This window comes from Eschrichtius robustus, chromosome 10, assembly GCF_028021215.1.
Source record: "Eschrichtius robustus isolate mEscRob2 chromosome 10, mEscRob2.pri, whole genome shotgun sequence".
In the NCBI taxonomy this organism is placed as follows: Eukaryota; Metazoa; Chordata; class Mammalia; order Artiodactyla; family Eschrichtiidae; genus Eschrichtius; species Eschrichtius robustus.
In genome coordinates, this window is record NC_090833.1 from 11016549 (window position 1) to 11040471 (window position 23923).

The 23923-nt window shown below is 44.3% G+C and overlaps 2 protein-coding genes across 6 annotated transcripts in view; one reads left to right on the top strand and one right to left on the bottom strand.

Annotated features, from left to right (window-relative positions):
- Positions 1-19286, top strand: part of PSMB7 (proteasome 20S subunit beta 7) — a 56177-nt gene extending 36891 nt beyond the window's left edge. The window contains exons 7-8 of the mRNA XM_068553443.1: positions 16506-16657; positions 19060-19286. Of these exons, the coding sequence (XP_068409544.1) occupies positions 16506-16657; positions 19060-19171 (264 nt within the window). The 3' untranslated portion in view covers positions 19172-19286. The remainder of the gene's footprint in view (positions 1-16505; positions 16658-19059) is intronic.
- Positions 19287-20336: 1050 nt separating this feature from the next.
- The window catches only part of NEK6 (NIMA related kinase 6), an 85036-nt gene continuing 81449 nt past the window's right edge, over positions 20337-23923 (bottom strand). For all 5 annotated transcript variants that reach the window (XM_068551994.1, XM_068551991.1, XM_068551990.1 and 2 more), the window contains exon 10: positions 20337-21907. In XM_068551994.1, the coding sequence (XP_068408095.1) occupies positions 21797-21907 (111 nt within the window). In that variant the 3' untranslated portion in view covers positions 20337-21796. The remainder of the gene's footprint in view (positions 21908-23923) is intronic.

The following is a 23923-nucleotide window of genomic DNA, read 5'->3' on the forward strand; positions in this document are numbered from 1 at the left end:
AAAAATGTTGGATGCCTTATTATTTTAATAACAGCTTCATTGAGATATAGTTTACATGCATACAGCTCACTTACTTTAAGTGTACAATTCTGTGGTTTTTAGTATATTCACAGAGCTGTGCGGCTATCACCATAATCCATTTTAGACCATTTTCATCCCCCTCAAAAGAAATGCCATATCCATTAGCAGTCGCTCCCCATTTCTCCTCAGCCCTCCCAGCCCGAGGTAACAGCTCATCTACTTTCTGTCTCTACAGATATGCACGTTCTGGACATTTCATACAATAGGAATCATACAATATGTCTGTTGTGACTGGCTTCTTTAACTTACAGTATTTTCGTAATATTTCGTCCTTGTAGCATGTATTGATACTTCATTATTTTATGGTTGAGTAGTATTCCATTGTATGAATATATCACGTTTTATTTACCCATTCATTAGTTAATGGACATTTGGATTGTTTTCACTTTTTGACCATTATGAATAGTGCTGCTGTGAACATTTGTGTACAGGTTTTTGTGTGGACATATATTGTCATTTCTCTTGGGTATATATATACCTAGGAGTAGAATTGCTGAGTCATGTGGTAACTCTCTATGTTTAACTTTTTGAGGAACTGCCAGACCGGTTTACAAAGTGGCTGGGTCACTAGTAGTGTATAAAGATTTTAGTTTCTGCACACCCTTGCCAACATTTATCATTTGGCTTTTTGATTATAGCCATCCTGGTGGGTGTGAGTTGGTGTCTCATTGTCTTAACTGATGGATTCCTTATTGGTTAAGAACTAATGCAACTACAGAAATGTTTAAATGTAACTATTGAAACATTTGACACACTTCTTTATGCACTGGATTTGGGCAGTAATTGGGATGGTTGTGTATTTAACTATTGGAAGGTCCCTTTTAGAGGCTCTCCCTAAGGCTGTTTCTGTCATTTGCTTTTGGTCCTAATTCCTGCTTATTGGTTTTCCTTAAGACCTGAAACATTAGACATAGTAAAGTGTGTCTTTTTTGTTAGATCAAAAATGTATTAATTTTTCCCCAGTAATTTTCTCTCATTGTATTTAACGTTAAAAAAAAGTTTTTAGAGGTTTCAGAACCCAAAGATATAATCCCTGGGGCCCTGTATAGAATTATTCCTGGTAGTGATTTCCAGTGGAGTTAAAGACTTAATTTTAGAAATGAACAGATACTAAAGTTGGCCTTATGGTTCAGTGAGTGATTTGGAGAATTACCATTCAACCTTTAGAATAGATGATAAGACACTGTTGGTGGTTTAAAGCTTCTCACCAGCATCAGATGTTTTGAGTTGTCCCCTTTTGAAAGAGTGAGTTTGTTCTCCTGAATTTGAACCCACTGGTGGGCCAGCTTTGGAGAGGCAGAAAAGGACTTCTTGAGTTAAGGTTACTCCCTTGGATCTTCTTGCTCACATTTTCATCCTGTGGTGTTTTGTAAGGCAGATGGAAGTTCTCTCTGCTGTTTCACCTGATGATTCAAGAGCAGGACTTTGCTCCCTGCCATACAGAGTTTGGAATGTCACAGGTACATAATTGCTTCTCTCCCTTTGGATTCCTTCATCTTCCTTGACTTAGAAATGGCCACTTGGGGCCAGGCCTCTGGAATTCAAGAATCAACAAATCTAAGGGAACTGACCCTCTGTAAAATTTGAAGTTCTCCATTTCGATTCTTTGAAGAGTAATGAGAACACTGCAAATGGTATACTGCCATAGTTATTGACTTTGAAAACTCGTTGATTTTTCCACCAAAAATATTTCTGTGCAAAAATTTTTCCAGGTCTTCTACCCTGCTGTGTATACACTGAATTTCATTTTCTTATATAATCAGTAATATGTAATCAATCAGCAGGTGCTAATTGGGTACCAGCTGAATGCATACACTTGGTGCTGTAATTCAGAGATAGTATTGAAAGAGACCATTCTGTATGACGGTGGAAATTCCTTAAACGGCTATGGGCAAAGTAGCTTGAAAACAAGGGATTATTTTACTCGGTAGTAGGTAGGTAATTATTTATGATGCATTTCTTTGGAGCAGGTGTTCCATTTGAGATGTTTTTGCTTTACATATTTACTATAACTGTGAAAGGTAGGGGAAAATATACTATATAGGAGAAATATTTCACAAAGTATGTTGCTTGCTGCACCTGTGGCAAGGATCCAGCAGACAGAATGTAACTTCTTTGTGACCAGAGACTCTTGAATCAGAGAGAGGTAAGAGCTGGGGATAATGCTGGATAGAAATAAATGTTTGGTGACTTTCAACTATACAGGTGGAATTAAAAGGAAGATGTTATTGCTAATATATTTGGCATCATGTTATCAAAGAGAAAAATAGACTTCTTTATCTCTTATCAAATTGAATTGCCTTTGCTAACTTGGGTCTCAGGGACATAATTTAAGGTACTAAAAAATGCTTCCTTTATGTAGGTTGTCTTTTTTGTTACTCAATCCAAGCCAAGATTTGGAATGTCATAGCTCCTTGGGAAAATAAATAAAAGAAGCTCTTTTATTACTTACTGATTTCATTCCATTCTAGAAATCTTATTTTGTAAAAATTTTGAATCATAAAAACATTGAACGGTGGCTTTCAGGAGAAGATGGGAACCCACACCCTCCACCCTGGCTGCTTGAATTTCACTGTCAGAAGTGAGGCTCTGTGTCTCAAATCCAGGAGGTCATCTGTGGGTAGAGGCTTGCAAGCTCTTGAACAATGGATTTCTACTTTTCTTGTGTATAGGTTAGAGAAATATAAGAAATGAAATATAGGACTGAGTGTTACTGGATGGTAGCTTAGAATCTTATAAGTTTTGCCTTGGCAGGTAATTTGGCATAAATTGTTAATGTAAATCTGGGTTAGTGGTGAAGACGTTATTTTAGTAAAAAAGATAAACTGCTGATTAATTCAGCATAGAACTCAATTACAAATTGAAAGTGCCTCTGCGGGACTCCCGGACCCTAAAGACAGCAGATGTTGAATTGATACTCCAGCATATTTCACAGTGGTATGAAATATTAACATGGTTTATTATACTTGTGTGGTGTGCGGTATTAGAAAGGGGGAGGTAGTGGGCATGTGGGTGTACAAAGCAGCCACACATTATACATTCGCTAATGTACACTGAAGTGTGATTAAGGATTTTGGGGAAGTTTTGTCTTCTTATTTTTAAAAAATCAAATAGCTCTGTGGAAAAATTAAGTTTAAAATAACATTTGGGGCTAAATATTTAAATGTGGTACCTATGTATGTTTACATTGTACATGTAAATGAACATAAAAATGGTAAACTTACTGACACAGGATATTTAAATGTTAAATGAGACCACTGCCTACAAGAGTAGGGGAACTTGAGGGCTTGAACTGTATTTTAATGAGTTAATTGTAAGCTTTCATGGGCTGGAATGTTTTCATGGGCTGCTGTACTGTTTTTACCTTCTGATCTAAAACATATGGTAATTTTAAAATGCCCCGATAATTTTCACAGGCAGAGAAGTTTCATTTCTAGCCAAAAAAAAAAAAAAAAAAGCTTTTATAAGGTTTTCATATATCTGCATCAACTCAAGGGGAAAAGTCAGCAAATTTTATGTATCGGAAGACCTGAATAAATGGAACTGCCAATATTTGAAGGGATTGGCAATTCTTAAGAGGTATGAGAAAGTTGGCTTAGATGAGATGTTTCAAAGCCATTACTACTATTATGACAGTTATTTTTTTTGCATCTCAGCCTGTATCAAGTCTAGGTTTTGCTAACCGAAGTAAAAACAGTTCCAGAAATAGCCAAATGATTACAGTAAGAACAAATGTACCTTGGATACCTCTGCTGTTTTGAAGGCTTTTTTAAAAAGGTGCTTTCTCAAAGACTTCTGAGACACATAAAAGTTGGCAAAGGCAAAAGAACAGTGGGCAAAGAAACCAGAAGTGGTACCTACACCACCGGAAGAACATCTTCTTTATCCCCATTAGAGTCGCCACTAAGGCTTCTGTAAACTATTGAGAGATGGTGGTCATTCTGAGATGTGAAGGGCGGCCTTGAGATCCATTCACCTGAGTTCTGTTTATCTCCAGCCAGGTGCCAAGCTCTATGTCTGATTATGAGGCAGGGCCCTTTCTTAGTGACATTTACAGCCTAGTGGGGTGGTGGACAGGCCCACAAACAGTACTGAAAGTACGAGAATGGTGCATATAAGGGGGACGTAGTGGTCACGATCAGAGGAATTGGTGAAATCTGTCTGGGGAACTTCAAGGTGGCCTCAAAGAATATGTGACTCCTCACTTGAAATTCTTTTTGTCTTGGGGTTTGAGGAAGGGGTGGGGTAGGGAGACTGAAGAGGAGCGGAAGCTGTTCCAGAAGAGGGGCATCACCACATACAAAGGTGTGAGGACTCGTCCTCTAACTTTCTCTCAATTGTGTAATCCTGGAAGTCTGGGCAGCTGAACATGTTTGGAAATAGGAAAACAAAACTCCAGACAGTGTCTAAAGTTGTCTGAGTGGTCATTTCCCGAGTCAGTGTGGGCTTTTAATTAGCATCCGCTCTTCAGTGTGGGATAAGGCCGCGCTTAGCTTCCCTGTCCCTGCGTGTGAATATTAGTTTAGAAAGCTGCCACGTTCCATTAGAGGTGGTTGTGTTTCGGCAGAGGGTGCAGGAGCTGTGTAGACTTTTCAAATGTCCTTTGAGATTTACGTTACAATGTAGTTGGGAGATGCTGGTACTTAGTGTGTTGTGCATGGCAGAATGTGAGATCACCTGCTGTAATGAGACCCCATCAGCATACCTCAGGAAGGTAGTTAAAGTTTTAACCTTAACAGATAATGTTACTTGCTGGTTTCTGTGAGGTAATTTATACCACTCCCCCCTAACCCTGAAATTGTGCAGAAACAAAAATTTTTAAAAATATGAAGTTGTGCTAAATAGATATTTTAAAATTCCACCTAGTAGTACAGATTTTTGAAAATATTTGCAATGAACATTGTATCTGTAGAACACAATCACACTCATAGTCGTTGTCACCCTCTCATAATGTTGGAATATGTTTTTTTCTAAAATCAGAACTGTGGTGATATTGGAATGCTGAAAAGACTTAAGGATTCATTAACTTTGATTCCTTGACAAATATATTAGTTTCTTTGTAACTCAGGTAAATTGAATTGGGGTGGTAGAGGAATAAGAACAGGGCATGATGGAAAGTGTATGCATGGACTTTGAAGACGTTTAGGTTGAAGATTGATTTTTGCTTCTTCTGTAACACCTGTAGCCCCAGTTTGTAAACTATAAAACTCATTTGTAAAATGGGCTTAAAGTCAGTACCTGAAGGAATTGTTAGGAGGACCATATTTGTAAATTGCAGTCAGGCTTAACAAAAGTTTGCTCTCTTATCCTCTGACTACTTCTTGCCCCAAAATGTTAAAAGAAAATTAAAATGCCCTTTTCTTGGTCTGTTTCAGTTAAGATTTACAATCAACAAATGGCCTGATGGGAAAATTAAGTTAAATGGTATCTTTTTTATTGACATACAAGGTGGTTAAAAAACAATTTGACTCATCCTGTTTGCTGAGAGGTTTTATGCATGTATTTTAGGGAGATATAAACATTTGAATGTAGTACTGATACAGTGAATTTGATAGGCTTTTTGCTTTGGGATTTGATGAATGTACATTCTGTATTAGAAAAATTCATCAGGATGTTCTTAACAAGCCAGATGAATGATGGAATGATAGAGTAACATTATTTAAGCAATATGTTTGCAACTTTGAAGAATTTTAGAGGTACTTTAAAAAGATAAACCCATGAGTGATTAACCAGTTACATCTAAGGACTAGAGAAGTATCATTACTGTTTTTGGATGCTAATTGTTTGGAGGTTCTGCTGTCTTGAGTGAAAAATCCATGGGCTCTGGAGTTAGACAAAACTATGTTGAATCTCAGGCCTTGTAGCTGTTGGCCATATGCCTTTGGGTTAGTCATTTTCCCTCTCTGAGCCTTGGTTTCCTGGATTTGTAAAATGGGCGTAAGGGGTAGTACCTACCTTAAAGGGTTATTTGGAAGAGTAAGTGGAAGAATGTACTTGGCACAGTGCCTGCAAACAGTAAATGTAAGTTCTGTTTTCTCCTCCTTTTAGAATAGAATTTCTAGTGAAGTATAATAAGTGAAAATGTGCTACTTAGTACACGTCTTATTGACATGGCAGTGAAGTTTATGGAAGATGCGCATGTGAACAGTTTTATGGCGTCATTTTGAATTTCATTTGCAGTATAATTGCTTGTTTCGTAATTGATTTGCTTTGAACTAGAGGTCGAAAAAACAAAGTACTGAGTTATTATCGGTTGCCCACTGCATTGGTAGTTCTGAAAGGGTTAAGCTTTTTTTTTTTTTTTTTTTAATTTAATTTATTTTTGGCTGCATTGGGTCTCCGTTGCTGCGCGTGGACTTTTCTCTAGTTGCTGTTGTCTTCGTTGTGGTGCTCGGGCTTCCCATTGCGGTGGCCTCTCTTGTAGTGGAGCATGGGCTCTAGGCACGTGGGCTTCAGTAGTTGTGGCACACGGCCTTAGTTGCTCCACGGCATGTGGGATCTTCCCGGACCAGGGCTCGAACCCGTGTCCCTTGCATTGGCAGGCGGATTCTTAACCACTGCGCCACCAGGGAAGCCCAAGGGTTAAGCTTTTGATAACCGTTTGTGTAAGTTAGAAAGAGGGTAGAATCCAGTCAGTTTAGCATTCATCATGGGTTTCCTGCATACCAGCCACTGTGCTAGCAGTTTCTCCTGTGCAAAGAGTCTTTTAATCCTCACAACTGCCCTGGTGCTAGATGGTTTTAGGCCTTTTTTGCAGATGAGGAAATTGGGACTTAAAAATGTTGAGTGGCTTTACCACCCGGGTAACATAGCTGTAAGTAACAAGACTAGATTCATACCTGGATCTCCTGGATCTTAATTCTCTTGCCTCTGCCTCTTCCCTCCTCCTCCCCAGCCCCCATCACCATGATCAATATGGCAGATATATCCATCGACTCCAGAAGTTTCCTTATGCCCTTTTGGAAGGCTCCCTCTTCCCCCCAAGAACCTTAAGTAACAGTGTATCCGAAGGCCATGTGTGCCTGGGGTCCCAGGAAAAGGTGGTTGGCAGAGGCCTCATGGAACAGTATCTGAGTTGGTAGCACCTCATGATCGGGCTCTCCTGCCCCATCCTGTCTCTGCTTGTCTGCTTTACTTAGGCCTGTCTGCTTCTGCTTCCTCAGAACTGTACCTTGCACATGGCCAAACCCTCGTGACCATGAATCTCCCTTAGAGCTTCCTTCTTTACAGTCTTTTGGCTCTTGCCCCCGTAGGTAACTACTCCCTTATACTCTTTCTACCACACTCCAGAGGCCAGACAGGAGTATTTTGAGAGCCCTGCCACCAGTGAAGTGGCATTTACAGGTTGGTTCCAGCCCAGGTCATTTTTTCCAGAACAACCTCAGTATACTTTCATTGGCTCTGCCTTTATCTTGTGCCTTTTTGGCGACACTCTTTAGAGTTCCTGCTGCAGAATATATAATTAAGTTAATCATTGTCTCCCATCAACCCACCAGAAAAACAGCTGCCAAGAAGTTACAAAAGGCCTTTCTGTGAAGGCTGAGTTTGTTTAGAGTTTGGTCAGTGTCCGTGACTGATGCTGAAAGTCCAGGTGGCACTCTCTGCTTCTCCCTCTCCTGCACTCCCACCTGCCTGCTGCTTCCTCCTCTCCCACGTTCACCTCCCAGTCCTGCTGTTGGTCCTCCCCCGCCAGCCCAGGCCCACCATCACCACTGGCACTCGCTGGGAATACTATCATCTCCTGCTTTCCTGTCGCCTGCCTTTGGCCTCTCCTCCCCCACTGCTTCCAGGCTGCAGTTTCAAAAAGCACACATCTAACTACATCATTTGCCAGCTTAAAATTTTCCACGTCTTCCCACTAGTGTGAAGGGTCAGCTCTCTGTATGGTCTGTGAGGCTCTCTGGGATTCAACCATGCTGAACTAGCCTACATGACCACACCCTTTCTCCTTCCCATTTTCATAGCTTTATTCCTGCCATCACTTCTGCGCCTTGGCTTGGCTGCCATTTACTTGAGTGTCAAGACACAGCCCAGTCTTTATCACCCGAGCCCCGTGAGACCTCTGTACACTCGTAGTTCCATTGTCAGCCTTGCCTCTTAAGGACTCTTACCATATTGTACTTGTTTCCCTCTGGACTCTGCACTCTTTGTGGGCAGGATCTGCATCTGTTCAGGCCTTATTGCCAGTGTGTGGCATAGTGTCCATGGAGTGTATTAGTATCAGAGCAGAGCATTAGTAAATGTTTGCTGAACTAAGCTGACCTGTACATTTGTTTCAGGGGTTTTGCATCATTTGAAATTTGCCTCATTTTTAGCCATCTTTAAATGTCCTAGAACAAGGGTGCTCTGTACTTCCTTGGATCTCCTTCCAGTCCTTCCTGATCCCTGTGGGGCTGTAGAAGCAGGATCATACAGTGTAACAGCCCCTGTAGCCTTCCCACGCACCCTACACTCGGCACAGGTTTCCTACCCTACAGGCTTTGGAGGTAGATAGGCTCGATGTGAACGTGGCTCTTTTTTACCTTTGCTGTGACCAATTTACTTCATTTCTCCCCCCGCCTCTTTTCAGGCGATAGCCCTTGCAACATCTCCAGGAGTTTATCGGCAGAGTTATCACTGACCGCATTGTTTTATGGAGAGAGAGAAATATTATTAAGATCTTACTACTACCTGGGGTGGCTTGGTTTTCATTCGGAGGATTGTTGAACATATTTCTCACTCTTTCTTTAAACCCAGTCTTTCTTGTTTTTTGTTTTTTTCTCTGATTATATTTGATTCAGTGCAGCCTTGGAAATATATATTTGTATACACATATGCTGTGAATGCTGATTTCTTCTCCTTGTGGAAAGCAATATGTTCCCATCTCTCTTGGTCCTTTTCCCTCTGGAAGCCTAGGTGTTTTTCCTTCCGTTCGCTGTCTCAGAATCCAGCAAAACCTCTTGCCCACCACCTTTTTTCCTGTGGTGGGATAGGAAGACATAGGCTTTGGTGGTGCCAGGCACTAACTTGGCACAGATCCCTGAGTCCCACTTACACACAGCCGTGTGCCTTGATTGTACCAGCCAACCATTCTTGCCCCTCAGTTTCCTCTGTGGTACAGGTGGAGATAATGAGGATCAAATAAGTACCATAAGTGTTTGGCTCAGACCCAGGGATGTGGTGGGTGTCCATGTTAGTTCTCTCACACCCTTACCTCTTTCCTTCTACTCTTGAACTTGCTGCCAATTCTCTTTGTAAAGTCTGTGTGTCAGGGGCATTCCCTTCCCTTTATTCCTCCCAACAGCCCTTGGACAGAGGCATTATCCCCATTCTGATGGCCCCCTATGGCTCAGAGAGAGTTAAGCACTGTGTTCATTAGTGACCCAGTTCTTCCAGGCTTCTCTTGTTCTGGGATGGCCTTTTCTGGCCCCTTGTGGTTGTGCAGCCTTTCACATCTCTCCTAGCCCGGGTTGTGCTCAGGCTTTTGCATCATTCAGTGATCTGGGACAGGCCAAGTTGGCAGGGACTTGGTTGGCAGTTCCTTGAATATGAATTCCCTTTCCCGTCCCGGCTGAAAACCTCTTAAATCACTCCTGCACCCTCAGCCGGCTTGTCCTTCATTATTTGCGTCATCCAGATCTTGGATGCCACAAAAGCTTCTGAGGGAAGAAATGGCGGCACCATCTAGACCTTAAAGACACAGTCACTAACTCACTCCCCACTCTGGACACACTTAGCGCCAGCTGCAGCTCAGTTACACCTGACAATTCAGGTGTTTACACAGGCAGACCGTGTTAACCCAAACAGCTCAAGCCAAAAACAAAACTCAGACACCTTTGTTTTTGTCACACGGTCCACTCTGAAAAAAAAAATTAACTTTTTCCACTGTAAAATATGTGGCTATACAGGGGATACATCAGGTCTGTTGCATGGTACAGGAAGCACACTGCTTTTGGGGAGACTGTTTTTAAACACTTTTTTGAGCTGTTTAAATTTTATTCAACCATCAGCCATGAATGACTCCTTCAGGCCACGTCAGTGACATAGTCAGAACCTCATCTTGTCAACAGGCCACTGCAGAACATTGTGTTTAAACCTCTTCCTTTCGTGTGTGTAACTGTCTTTGAATGCTCTTGCTCCCTGGTCCCCAGTTGGGACTGGTGCAGTTAGGGAATTAGCCCATTTTGGTATCGATCTGTTTCATAATTAATTTCATGCTTTAGTTTGGCAAAGCCGTGAATGCATTTGAAGTTGATGTTTCATTTTTTTCATTTGTCGACATTCATGCCAAGCACTGTGCTAGCTGCCTGGGATGGAAATGGCATGATTTTGGTCCTCTTTTTAGAGTCCAGACTCTTGTCACACACAGACTTTAATCTGTTCTGCTGCAGATCATCAGAGCAATAGCTTTTTTTTGCTGTTTCAAATCAAAGTGACAAAAGATTATGCAGATTTTTTCCAAGACGAATTTGGACTGCTTCAGTTCTTATTGAGTAAGATCGTTAGTTTTTAGTAAAGGAGCAAACTGTTGTGAACTAAATGGTCCTTGTAGATTTAACTGCAAATAGGAAAATTGGTGAAAATTGTGGGAGAGTTCAGCTGTGATGCCACCCACATCCTTATTCCCCTCGAGCAAAGGTAGGAGAGCCACTGTCCCCTGACTCTTGCCTTGACGGTGGGACAGAAAGCAAAGGGGTGCCTCTGAAATGCCCTGAAAAACAGTAGAGCCAGGGGAGCTCCCTTCTTTATGAAGAAGGCTGCTGAATATTTCTTTCTTTTTCGACTGCCTTAACGTTAGCGCCTCAGCCACATAAATGGAATGTATTTTCCAGCAAATAACCAATTTTATTTTAACTTCTTTAAGAAATTTTAGTTACAAATCTATTGTTTCAGATGACTTGCCGTATATGTGTATTTTCAGATTCCAAAGCTGTATTTAAAATGGTATGTTAGGTTTTTAGTCAAATGCGTATTTAATATTTCGCCTGCCCCCAATGTAAGTAAAGCACTGTTCAGAAAGCAGAACTGAACAGTAGAATGTCGAGGGTTTATTTAAAGAGTGTTAATTTGATGCTGAACTGTCCAGGGTGCCCATTGGCTGGAGCACCTACATTTTACTCTGGTGACATTCCCAATCTAAAAATCACTTAAGTGAGAAGAGAAATTTGATTGTAGCTGTAGACAAGAATAATGTGGAAAAGTTTCTTTGCAGCACTATTTTGGACCTGCACCATAGCGGATGCTGAGGTAATCTGTCAGTTTGTGAGTGTCTACAAAATGCAACTCTCTAGATAACAGGTTTAAAGTAAAGATTTAATACAGTCTCCATCTCCTATGATGTTGCAGTGACAGTTTAAAACTCATTCTCTAAATCTCAGCAGACTTTATAGCTAGCAGTGGGCCAATATAAAGTTTAATAGCATTACAACACATAAATCATCTTTTAAAGATGCTACTAGTAGCTGCAATATTAAATGCAGACAATCGCCTGTGTTATAAATAATTTATCAAACACCGTTTCAGATTAGCCTTCCATGCTGAGTTATTTATTTTAGCCTTTTCTGTACGATTCCTAAGGCACTTTTTGAAAGATCCATTACTGGTCAGTTTAATGAACTTGGGGGTCTGTTTTGTCCCCTCAAGCACTTGGGTACAGCTGTGGTGACCATTACATGGCCGACATGGACCTCTTTTTGCCTTTTACAAGTGCTGCCCATTTGTCATGTAGCGGTAAATGGAGCTGCACATTGGAGTCCAGGGACACATTGTGCGATGCAGTGATGGAGACAAACAGATAGCTCTATAAAGTGCTGCTTGTCACAGCTGACTTGTAGTACAGTAGTACATCACTCTTATTGTAATCTCATTTAAGAAGCAGGGGTGGCCCGGGGGACTGATATTCCCAGTTAGTTTGGTCTTCGTAGCCATAAAGCAGGAAGTGCTCCTTTTATATTCTCTGAACTTTTAGGGAGTGTGCTTTTTGCTTGGATTAATTATTATAGGAACTTTTCCACAGCACTGTGTGAAGATTTGTCAGCAGGTTTGTTTGGACCTCCTTCTCCTGGCCTGGGGTTTGGTACAGGCAGTCACTCCTTAGAGATAAATTGTGTTTCTAGGAGCCCTCTGGATTGCTGTATTAAATAAGTTACCATTTTTTAAGTAATAACTATATGCCAGACCCTATAGTAGGTGCTTTCTATACTGCATTTCTGTATTACAGAGGAAGAGAGTGAACTCAGAGAGGTGAAATGACTTGCCCAAGGTTGCACAGCAGTAAGTAAGTAGGAAACTGGAGATCCAAACCCAGTATGTCTGCCTCCACATCTGCCAGATGACCTTGAACCTGGGTTGCCCAGCTAACTTTCGAGCACCAGGATCATGGTGATCTTTTGGCTGAGCAGCTCAAAGTGAAAGGAAGCTGCCATTGGCGTGGAGAGCCTTTTTTTTTTTTTTTTTAATTAATAAATTTATTTTAATAGCCTGGATGAGTCTGGCTGCTCTGTCTACACATTGAATCCAAGTTCCCTTGTGACTAGCAACATAAATCCATGAGCAGCTGGCCAGGGGAGGATGCTGGCCCGGCAGTGGGAGAGAGCCTTACAGCTGGGGTCACAGGCTCTGCAGGGCCCTCGTCAGAGCCCCTCTGTAGCAGCTGTCCCCAGGCGGATGCTGCTCAGAACTTATTAGGTCACTTTGCCTCTTCCAGAAAAGGGAGAGGCAATTTCCTCATGAAGAATGAATCCTAAAGGAAGAAACAATGCTTCTGCATTTATTGTGAGCCAGAGACAGATAAAAATGTGGTGTTTTCCCCACCTCTTGCTTTTAGTTTGTGGTTTTTCTTAGTAGTTTTCCTAAATATTTGGTAGCACGTGTTAAAGACAAGACTTGTTTAATTGTGAAATTCACTATAAAGAAAACACAGTGTGAATATGCCCAGTAGCATATTTGCATATGTGTCTAGAATTCTGGGTATGGAAATACTGTGGTAAAAGACCATATTTGTCATATGATACAATTCCTGGCACATAGTAGGTGTCTGTAAATATTTGTTGAAGACATTAACTATGTAAGTAATGGGCAGACAAAAGAGCCTTGGTAATTTTCACTCTATTTGCCTTTTGAGGGTTTTTGGTGGAAGTGAGGAATATGTGAAATAAGACTTTGGATCTTAATATTGATCTCTGCCATATCACATTGTAGAAATGTTTAAGTGGTGGTCTGTGGGCAGTTTGGGAAACAGTGCTTCCCCCTGCCATGGAAATGACCATCAGAGGGACTGCTAGCTGGCTCAAAGAGAAGTTGGCAACCACCATCTTTCTCTTAAACTTGCTCAGGTTCTGAAGATCCTTGCTGATGGGGGAATGACACCCTGAATCAAGGGACTGCTGTCCACTGTCCCCAACTTGCTCAGGAGCCCCCAGCTCAGAGCTGAGACAGATTACTTATGAGCTTGTGTGCTGTGGCATTCTGGCTCTGGAGCCCAGTGGGCCTGTTTTAACTATTTATTAGCTATGTGACCTTGGGCAAGTCATTGACACTCTCTCAGCCTTAGTTTCTGACAGTACCAACCTCAGAAGATGGTTAAGGGCAGGGGTAAAAATGATGATGATCATCAAAGTGCCTAACTCAGTACTTGGCACATTATAGTAGGTGTTTAATAAAATGTAAACTTCATTCCATTTCATAACATCTTCAGTCCTGTGTGTATGAGAGGTGGGTAGGACTGGGGAAAGAAAATCAGAGACTTGTGATATTTCCTTCCTTAATTATCTTCCCTAGAATTGGGGGGGGGGGTGGTGGGAGGAATTTAAAAGGTATATTTCTCCAATTTTTAAAAGCATTACACTTAAATAATAGCACACATGATAATTTTATGAGTAACTCAGGCTATATGTAATATATTTTACACATTTTTAAGTTTTATAAGTTTATCTACTCACATTAAAGAATATTTGCAAAATAGAGGAAGACTCACCTGTAATCTCAGCACTGTCCGCATCCTGGTATCAGTGGATTGTAATGGATTGATGTCAGATATGCACGCCTAATATAATGTGTATGTTTCAGTTTCTTGTAAGTCTTCCCCCATCCCCGTCCCCAAATATAAAATAATTTGGGAAATTTAAATCTGCAGTACTAAGTGCTGCCAGTGGCATTTGTGACATCCACTTGGTACTGTTGGCTGGCTCAAGGCATCAGCAGCAGTGATGAGAAAAGCAGTGATGAGAAAAGCAGTGATGACAAAGCAAAATAGTAAAACAGCAGAGAAGAGAAGAGGAGATGCAGGTCAGGAGCAGAGGTATAAGCAAGATGCTCTGATACACAGGACGCCCGCCCCCCGCCCCGCCCCACGGGTTATTTATTAACAGACGCAAGTTGGAATGGTTTTGCACTTGTTAAGTTAGTGGTTGGTTTTTGCCGTGTCTATGGTAGCAGCAGCAGCAGCGGCGGCGGCGGCCATCTCCTGCTCTAGGATGCTTTATTTGCTACCACCTTCACTGGTTTCTGGTAAGGCTTTTGGCCTCCATAGGCTTGGGAATCCCAGGAGGGAACTTCTGATTAGAGGATCATGTTTGAATGAATTCTGTGGGGCTGTATGTGCACAAGAGAATAACTGGTTCCATTGACCCCACATAGGTGCCACTCAGGAAGTGGAAAAACCTGGTGGGATAAAGGTCAGAATAACCCCCGCAGCCCCTGCTGCTGGGTTGCTGAGGATCCCATTTCCAGCAGGGCCTTCTCTATCCTTCTCTGAGTCTGAAGAGGGCGCTCATGTCACTGGAATGCTCATGTCACTGGAATCCCACTTATTGGCTTAGGGCAGGCAGAGGAGCAGGAGCTCTGAGAGATCTCTCCGATCTTCTCAGGACTTGAAGACAGTGGACCTGCTCTTTGATCTCAGGCTGGAATTTTGGGCAGGGCATCCGTGTTTCTCCAAGGATGTTACTTGGATGAGCTCTTTACTTCAGCTTGCATGTTTATGGACTCTCATGCCCTGGTGTACGGGGAAGGTGGGCTACAGCTCAAGTTAAAGTCTCTTCTTTGGGAGATTGGTTCATTTTTTGTCCTTGTTACGTAGAGAGCTTGAACTTGGTGTTCCCCAGGTCCTGCCCTGCTGCCTCTGGCGCCTGCCTTCTGTTTCACTGCCCTGTTTTCTGAGTGCCTGGTGTGCAACCTGTCCTTCAGCCCTCCCTGAAGCTTTACGGACCCCAGCCAGTGTTCTCACAGCTCCTTCTCAGTTATCCGTTAGCCCTTATTACACTGCATTGTAGTTAACCTGAGTCTGATGTTTCGTGGTAAGAAATCAATTAATCTACTTTTCCACCAGTAATTGTTGGAGACTTAGACTTGCTCTTAAAGGAAAAGTAAGAGAGTGATTCAAAGAAAGGAATCACTTCAGTGAACATGCAGACTCATTAGTGGGAGGGGATAGATTCTTTTGGGCAAGAGGTCCTACCCTTGGCTCTGCCAACATTTCCCCAGAGCTGTGTTTTGGTGTTAGTTTTTTCCCCATGATACTGACTTTCTTCATTATGTTACCAGGAAGCAGATTCCAACCATTTTTGGACATTTTTGATCAGGGGCCTGCAAACTATACCCCATGGGCCAAATCCAGCCCAGTGCCCATTTTTGTTTTATGAAGTTTTATTGGCACAAGCCACGCCCACTTGTTTGCATATTGTCTGTGGCTGTTTTGTGCTACCATGACTGAGTTGAGTAGTTATGATGGAGACTGTGTATCTACAAAGTCTAAAATATTTACTACCTGGCCCTTTGTAAAAAGTTTCCCAGGGCTTCCCTGGTGGCGCAGTGGTTGAGAGTCTGCCTGCCAACGCAGGAGACACGGGTTCGAGCCCTGGTCTGGGAAGATCCCACATGCCGCGCAGCAACTGGGCCTGTGAGCCACAATTACTGAGCCTGCGCGTCCAGAGCCTGTGCTCCGCAAGAAGAGAGGCCGCGATAGTGAGAGGCCCGCGCACCGCAATGAAGAGTGGCCCCCGCTTGCCACAACTAGAGAAAGACCTCGCACAGAAACGAAGACCCAACACAGCCATAAATAAATAAAATAAATTTAAAAAAAAAAAAAGTTTCCCAACCCCTGTTTTAGATGATAAATTGCCCTGTCAGCCCACAGTTCTCAGTTATGTGGTGAGCGTCTGACGTGAAGCGGTTTGTTTAAGATTAAGAGGGAGTGTGTGCATAAAGGGCTTGAAAGGCCTGGGTCTCTCACTTACCAACTGAGAAACCTTGGGCAGATATTGAGGTAGTTTGAGACCTTTCCTTCATTTATAAAACAGGCACTGAAAACAATGCCTACCTCACAGGTTGGCTTTCTTTTTTTTCCCCTTTTCCTTTTCTCTTACTGCTTGTGAAAGCACTCTGTGGACATCAGAACAGACCCTCCATTTGACTGGGGACACTGTTGTTGATATTTTCTTTCTCAGGAGGAGGAAGCCAAGAAGCTGGTGAGTGAAGCCATAGCAGCTGGCATCTTCAATGACCTGGGGTCTGGAAGTAACATTGATCTCTGTGTCATCAGCAAGAGCAAGCTGGATTTTCTCCGCCCATACTCAGTGCCTAATAAGAAGGGAACCAGGTAAGTGAAGGAGATTCTTCCTGTGGCCACCCTTTTTATATTCACGGCATCTGGACAGGGTTTTCTTGATTCTTACCCACGTTAAGTAAAGCCAGAGTCCCCAAGCCAGCTTTATTCAACAGACCTTTGAATCATTATTTGTTTTATGATTGTGGGCTGCTGTCAGGTGTAGAAAAGTGATACAGTTTGTAAAATGTTGATGGGAGAGGTTGAGTGGAAAGACTCCTAGACTGGGGATTGCGGGGAGAGCTTTGAATCACGTGCTGTCCTTTCTCTAGTCTCTTAAAGATGCCTCTGAATTCTGTATGAAATTCTGTGAGAAGGTACATTCTCCAGGGCATCCAACCCATAGCTTTTCCTCAGAGTGGTTTCCATTTCCTAGATGGTTATCAGCCATTGGTTAAGAGTCTCTGAAAGTTAGCCTTGGGAGCTAACTGTTGCTTCCTGCTGTGGAGGGAGCCATGCCATTTAGCCCATGGCACATGCCGAGCAGGCACTGCTCTCCGTGGTGCAGTCCAGCTCGGAGAGGGGGGCGAGCTTCTAGTTGATTTGCTGGCGGAACTGGAAGGTTTCCCGCCCTGGTGGCAGGTGAGCTGCTCATCAGCAGTCCTGTACGGCCGTCCAGCTGCCTGACCTCTTCCTGGAGGCTGAGCTGCTCAAAATGTGGCTTCTGAGCTCTGCTCCAGCTGTCTTCATCTGACAGCAGCGTACACAGCAGCGTTTATAAACTGAGCCCCAAGCTCCACTGGAGGAGAGCAAGCACATCACCTTCCACGATGCTGCTTTAACTCCCACCACATGTACTCAACTCCAAGTCAGGAGTAATTCACAAGGAACAAATAGAACATTGAGAACCAGTGGGTATTCACCGCAGTGTGCGCTCAGCATTGTGAAGACGTGTTCATGATGGGGTAGGGCAGCACAGCAGCAAAGAGCTCTGGCTCGGGGTGGGGACCTGTCATGGCCTGGTGTGGTGACTTTGGGCACCTGTCTTGGAAATGATGGAGCTAGACTAGGTGATCGCTAATGAGCCCATGGAATTCTCGGGCCCTAGGTGGGAAGGGAAGCAACCTTTCAGGCCTGGGGCTGTGTTGGACCTGGCCTTGCACGTTCCCATTGGCTCCTCTGCAGCCCTGTTGTGCAGCCCACTGTTGCTTCAGGTAGAAGCCCTCCCCTCGTGCTGCTGAAACAGGTGCTGTAAGCCAGGATGGTGAGGAGGCTCTTGTTGTGTCCACACCTCCCACAGACGTTGTGGATCAGATGAGTCAGGTGCACAGAAGTCACATGGGGCTCTGGCTCCAAGGCCACAAGCTGCCACGGGTCCATCCAGTGTGGGGGAAGGAACAGCGTCTTCACACCAGCAGGGGAGGGGCGGGGCACATCTTAAAAAGGTGCTGCTGCTCGGATCCTTTAAGAGAACTTTGTGGGGACCGTGGGAAGTTTTCGCAGAAATAAAGGCCAGCTTTTCTTGGCTGTGCCTACTCCTGGTTTTGTACAGAGCTCTGTTGTGTCGCCCTCTTTTTTCTGCTTCCTGCCGTCTTCAAGCACAAGCTCCCATTTGAGAGGCTGGCTCTTCAGGGAGCACGTAGTCATGGCACAGCCAGCAGCCTCCTCTTAGTCCATGTCAGGTTGACAGAAATAGTGTCCCAGCTGGGGACAGATGAGAGGAACAGTTGGACTTGTGCTGCTGTTTGACAGTGTTGTAATTCCTGGCCCCACTGTAAAATCAGCCGTTCAGATTTTTATCTTCTAGACTGCCTTGTGCTCAGAGAAACCTCTGTCAGATTCACCTTGAGAAGGGTGGTGTTGGGTGTGTCCTTGTGCTGATCTACCATGTCCCTGTGAGGACAGTTAACTCTCCCTTCTTGAGTCTCGGGAGTGTGGTCAAAAGTGACAAGCCCAGAGTCTGGCTGCGGGTCATTTTTATACTGTTTATGCTTCCAAATATTTTTAAAGTGTTTAAGGTAACAGTTATGTCATTCTTGTTACTATTCAAGAGAATGGCCATGGCAGCTTAATGAAAGGATTCGCTTCCTGCTGGTTACTGAAAGGTACTTTAGGGAGGTTGAAGCTTGAAGGCGGAGGCCCAAATGCTTTCCAGCATCTTCTGGGGGTGGTGAGGTGGGGAAGGAAATTGGAATGTCCACCTAGTGCCAGGTGCTCTATATTACCTCTTTTCATGTGCATCATGTCTACCAGGTATCCCCATTTTGTAGCACTTGAAAGCCGAGGAAAGTGAACCTTGGGGGAGCTGAATCCTCCCAAGGTCGCAGAACTGGGAGTCAGGAGAGCCAGGATACCAGTCCAGGCCTGCTCGCTGCCTGCATACTTATCCCTCTCTCCAGCCCTCCATCAGGCCCCTTGGGGGGATCCTAACTCTCTGCGTTTGTTTTTCTCATTAGGTTTGGCCGGTACAGGTGTGAGAAAGGGACCACTGCAGTCCTCACTGAAAAAGTCACTACCCTGGAAATTGAGGTGCTGGAAGAAACAGTCCAAACAATGGACACTTCCTGAATGGTGTTGGTGGATGTCTGGTTATTGCTCTAGAAGACTGGGGGCAATGGAGGCTCCCCCTGTAAGACATTCGGCCAGTGTTTGCTGAATGAACCCAATAAAAAATGAAAACCAAGTTAAGTGGCTGAAGTCTCGGGGCTGTGTGGTTTTTTGGGCTGCTGAGGCCCATCGACCTGGCCTCCCCTTCAGGATGTTAATCCCTCCCTGAATACTACTCTGCGTTCAGGTGGGTGTAAGAGCAGTTTAATCCTTCTAAAAACAGACGAGGCCTCATTTGTTGCAGGAAGTCAGATTGGGTTGCTCTGATTCTTCAGTTGAACATTTATTACACGCAGCCCTTGTGCTAACTTACTTTCTCTTTGTTCAGGGTAGTCCCAGGTTTTTGTTTTTGTTTTTTTAGGATGAGTGCAGCACAGCCTTTTACCCCAACAGCCAAGTAGGAAAGAAATAGAGATGATCAGTTCTGAGTACCAAGAAAAAGCAGGTAGGTGGACAGTTTTGCTTTGCTATAGCTGCATGAACCTGGGTGAACTCCACTTTGGCCAGTTTCACTGAAGTCAAAAGAATGCTTTGGGCCTTACTGTCTGTAATGATGAGGATATCATCGTTTCTCAAACACTCAAGCCTGGTGAATGGTTGAAATTGTATACCTCCAGAGGGTCCGAGTAGTAGGCAGAATTGTTCTCATGGTGTCGAAAGCGGATGGCATACAGAAAGCAAGTTCATCTGTGTCCAACGCTGATACTGCCAAGGGAGACAGACACAGTAGGGATTCTGAGAGCCGTAAGCAGAGTATTTGCAAAAAATCTGTCTGGAATCAGAAAAACTTTCAGTGGTGAGTGCCAGACAGGACACAGGGTGTGACTGTCCCCCAGAGCAAGCATGGCTGGGGGGACAAGAGAAAGAGGCCTGGTGCCATGGTCTTCCAGAGTGAGCACACTCTTGGGCCAGCCTCCCTTGTTAAACTGCCAGGAGTGGGTGGGGAGAACAATGGAATTATTTAGGATAGCAACTTGGCTGACGATTTATCAAAATTATCTGGGGAGCTTAAAAAAATTCCCAGATTACTCAGAATGTCTGAGGCCTGAGAAATTGTGCTTTTAAAGGAGGCTCTAGAAATTGTGCTGCGGTGTGAAGCTGTTTTAAAATTACTCATGAATCGTACTCATTCACAGAAGGAACCCCTCTTACCCCATTTTATTTCAACCATGGAGAATGAGTACAAAGCAGAGGCTGCATCTGAAGAAAATTTCTCAAACCCGACAGTGTTACAGTAGAACAGAGTTCACACATGGAAACAGCGCAGTGGCCCAGCCCAAATCCTTTATCCCCAGGGAGGCCTGGTCAGAGCTCCTGACCAGGACACCAGTGGAGCGGACAGGCATGTACTCTTTCTGGAGGGCTGAACTGTCACTAAGTCGTGGATGACAACTTAGACCATTTGAGGATTAACTTGAGTGTAAAAACAAAATTCAAACTATTTCCTTCAGAGCTTGAGTTTTCCTTAAGTTCACATTTATAAATTAGTCTTCACAGTTAATCCTATTTGGGAACAAGAAATAAATGAACACATTTCTGGTTTCCTACAAAGAATACGGCTGTACATTAACTCTTGACTTACATGGTCCATGGACTTCAGCTTTGTGAAGGGGTGAGTGGCTACCATTTTTGGATCGTCTACAATGTGCTAGGTAACTTACATATTTTATTTCAAATTCTGTCAGCAACCCTGAAGGTAGATGTTATTAGTCCCATTTTGCAGATGAGGCAACAGGCTCAGAGAGGCTAAGAAACTTGCCCAGGGTCGTGCTAGGAAGGTGCAGAACCAGAACTTGTACAGAGAATAGCCTGAGGGCAAAGCCCGCATATTTTTCGTATCCTGTGCTTCCTTCTCACGGAAGAAAACACTTAACACTGATCATTAAATGAACTGCCAGCATTCAAGCAGGTGAGGTGCCTAGTACTAGCAGGTGTTCAGGAGAGGACGGCTGAGCCGGGCTGCACAGAAAACACTCATGGCTTTCAAATACTATTTGCCTCTATACCAGATGCTGGGTTCGCCTCATCGTCAAGTTATAAACGTAGATAAAAATATTAGGAAAATCTCCACTCTACTTAAAAAATTATTTCCACTTTCTCCCCTTACAACAGAGTAAATTAAGCACACAGCTTGATTGTTTGAAAAGATTCTAAGAGCTAAACCAAACTTACTACTAACCATTTTAAAAGGCTCACTACAAATCACACAGTCTCCTGGATTCTCCTGTTAGTTCAAACCTTGATAGGTCACTGAAGGAATTATCCGAAAGATTCACATTACAGTCCAGATATAAGAGGTGCCTCAGCGGCTCACTGAACCATCCACCCTTGTTAACAACCCAGCTGAGAGTGTTCACAACAGTTTAAAGAAAGGACTTTCAAATTTGACCACCAGTAACAAGTGACCAGTGCCCCTCCCCCCAGCAGCCCTGTATTCAGCATCTGCTGTAAAGCCCGGCCCCTCTTTGGGGAACCTGCTGAACCCTCTTGTCTTAGTTGGTCTCGGCTACCAGGTGGCCACTTTGGAGAGAAGACTCAGGTAAGGCAGAGCGGTGTGGCTTCTGAGAAGGCGCGCTGCATCCACGCTCAGGTGCTCGAAGTCCACACGTGCATCTGTTTGGCAACCTGGTGCACGTAGCTGATGTCGGGTCTCTGGTTGGGGTCAGGGTGGATGCACATACTGACCAATTCTCGTAACTGCAAGGGAGAGGATGATACGTGTATTATTCGTAAGCAGCCTTGCTGAGGCTCTGCATTAACTCATGAACCCTCAGGGCAACTAGAATATGAGGAATGGTGCCCAAGACAGGTGAGTGGTGGGTGAGTAGTCACAGTCACCAGGGGAGAGCAGGACCAGCACCAGGCCTGTCTGGCCTCAAAGGCCATGAGAGGGTACCTCCAAATAATGTTGAACTTTCAACTGCCTACACTAATGGCTAAATCTGTGTGTACAGTGTGTGTGTCTGCTGTCAGTCATGCAGATGCCCAAACCAGAGGACAGAACTCAAGGCAAGGGCTTATTGATCATAATAAATGTATTAACATGCAGCAGAGCTGCAGTCTGCCTACCCCCTGGCCTCTTTATTGTGCTCATGAAAGACGGAGCTTTTAATTATACACACACTGAAGGCTGCTCCTGCCTCGGGGTCGGGGAGGGGCACCTTGATCCTCTGATCACCTCCATTCTTCTGATAGCCAGAGTGCCAATTATTTTAATGGTAATTAAAATAATGACCGTAAAAAGCCTACGTCTTAACTTGCATCACTGGGCTCACTGCAATTTTTTCATTTAAATACCTGCTGCTGGAGGGGCTGGCCAGGGCCGCAGCAGGGAGAGGGGAGATCCTGACTAAGGGGGCTCATGGGGACTCTGCGGCCATGGTCAGCAAGTCTGGGGTGGGCACAAGGGTCATGCAGAGGCCCAGGCTACGGTGCACACTCCCTGTTTCACTCCTGAGGTGTTCTAGGCTGAGGGGCCTGGGGTTCCTCCCCCAGGAGACGCTCCAAACTGCCTGCTGCCTTTCTGGGATTTCACTGCTGTATAAACACTGGGAAGCCCCTGGCCAGATGCAGCTGAGCCTGCAGCCGGCTTGGGCACTCCTGGAGTCTGAGGCTGCCCACGGTGAGACCATACTCTTCAGAACCTTACAGTATTCAGGGGAAGGTAGCTGTGGTTGGCCTCTGACAGGTTAAAGTGCCCAAGAAAACCACATTAAGGTAAAGTCTCTGTGACCCGAATTGCTCATTTGTAAACCACACAGCAATAAGTGCATGTTTGAAAATTTCAGAAGAGAAAGTGTCTTATTTCCATTTCTAAGAGGACATATAACTTCAAAAGTGAGGTGTGCTGAGGAGCTCCAGTGCTAAGAATTAGCACCTCCAGAAGTTGCACATAACGGGTGAAAGCCAGGTGCTCTGGGGAGTAGGAGCTCTGGACACTGGAAGGACTGACTTGGGAGGGAAGGGGGCTGAGGGCTTTATGTGGGCTCGTTCATTTCAGCTTCATAACCATGAGGCAGAGGTTACGGTTCCCATTTATAGATGGGGAAACTGAGGCACAGAGAAGTTGTCATTTGCTCCAAGTGGCATGGCTCCAAGCTTCTCAACAAATTCCAACAACAAACAAAATTCCAAATTCAAACAAAAGATGGGGAAGAAAAACCAAATGCAACTATTAACTTGTGCACTCCCGGAGCACAAGTACTTCCTCCAAAGGTACTCGGAAGAACTCCGTAGGAATGTGCGCTCCTGCCCCTCACTCTGCTGGGAGTCTGCAGAGCCGCAGGCGTGGCACTGGGAGCAGAGGGTGCCAGGAGAAGGGTGGCTGATGACCTTTCTAGCTGGCCTGCCTGGATCCAGGGTTAGCGCGCACTGGGGCACCTGGTTGCTACAGCTTGGCCGGCCCCGACCCAGGGCCCTGGTGGGCAAGGGCTGCTCCTTCCAGAGCTTTCAGGATTGTGAAGTGAGCAGGATGCACGGCTCCTCACTCTGGCTGGACGACTGGCTATAGAAGAGGGGCGGGTGCCCTCAGGAAACAGGATAGCGCAGTGGCTAGGCGCAGGTCATCTGGGTCAAACCCTGCATTCACCACAAGCAAGTTACGTGACTTGGGCAAGTTACTTAACCAGTCTGTGTCTCAGTTTCCTTCCTGGTAAAATGGCATTGGGGTGGGGTAGGGGGGGATTCAACACAGTAAATCATAAATGTGAGCCG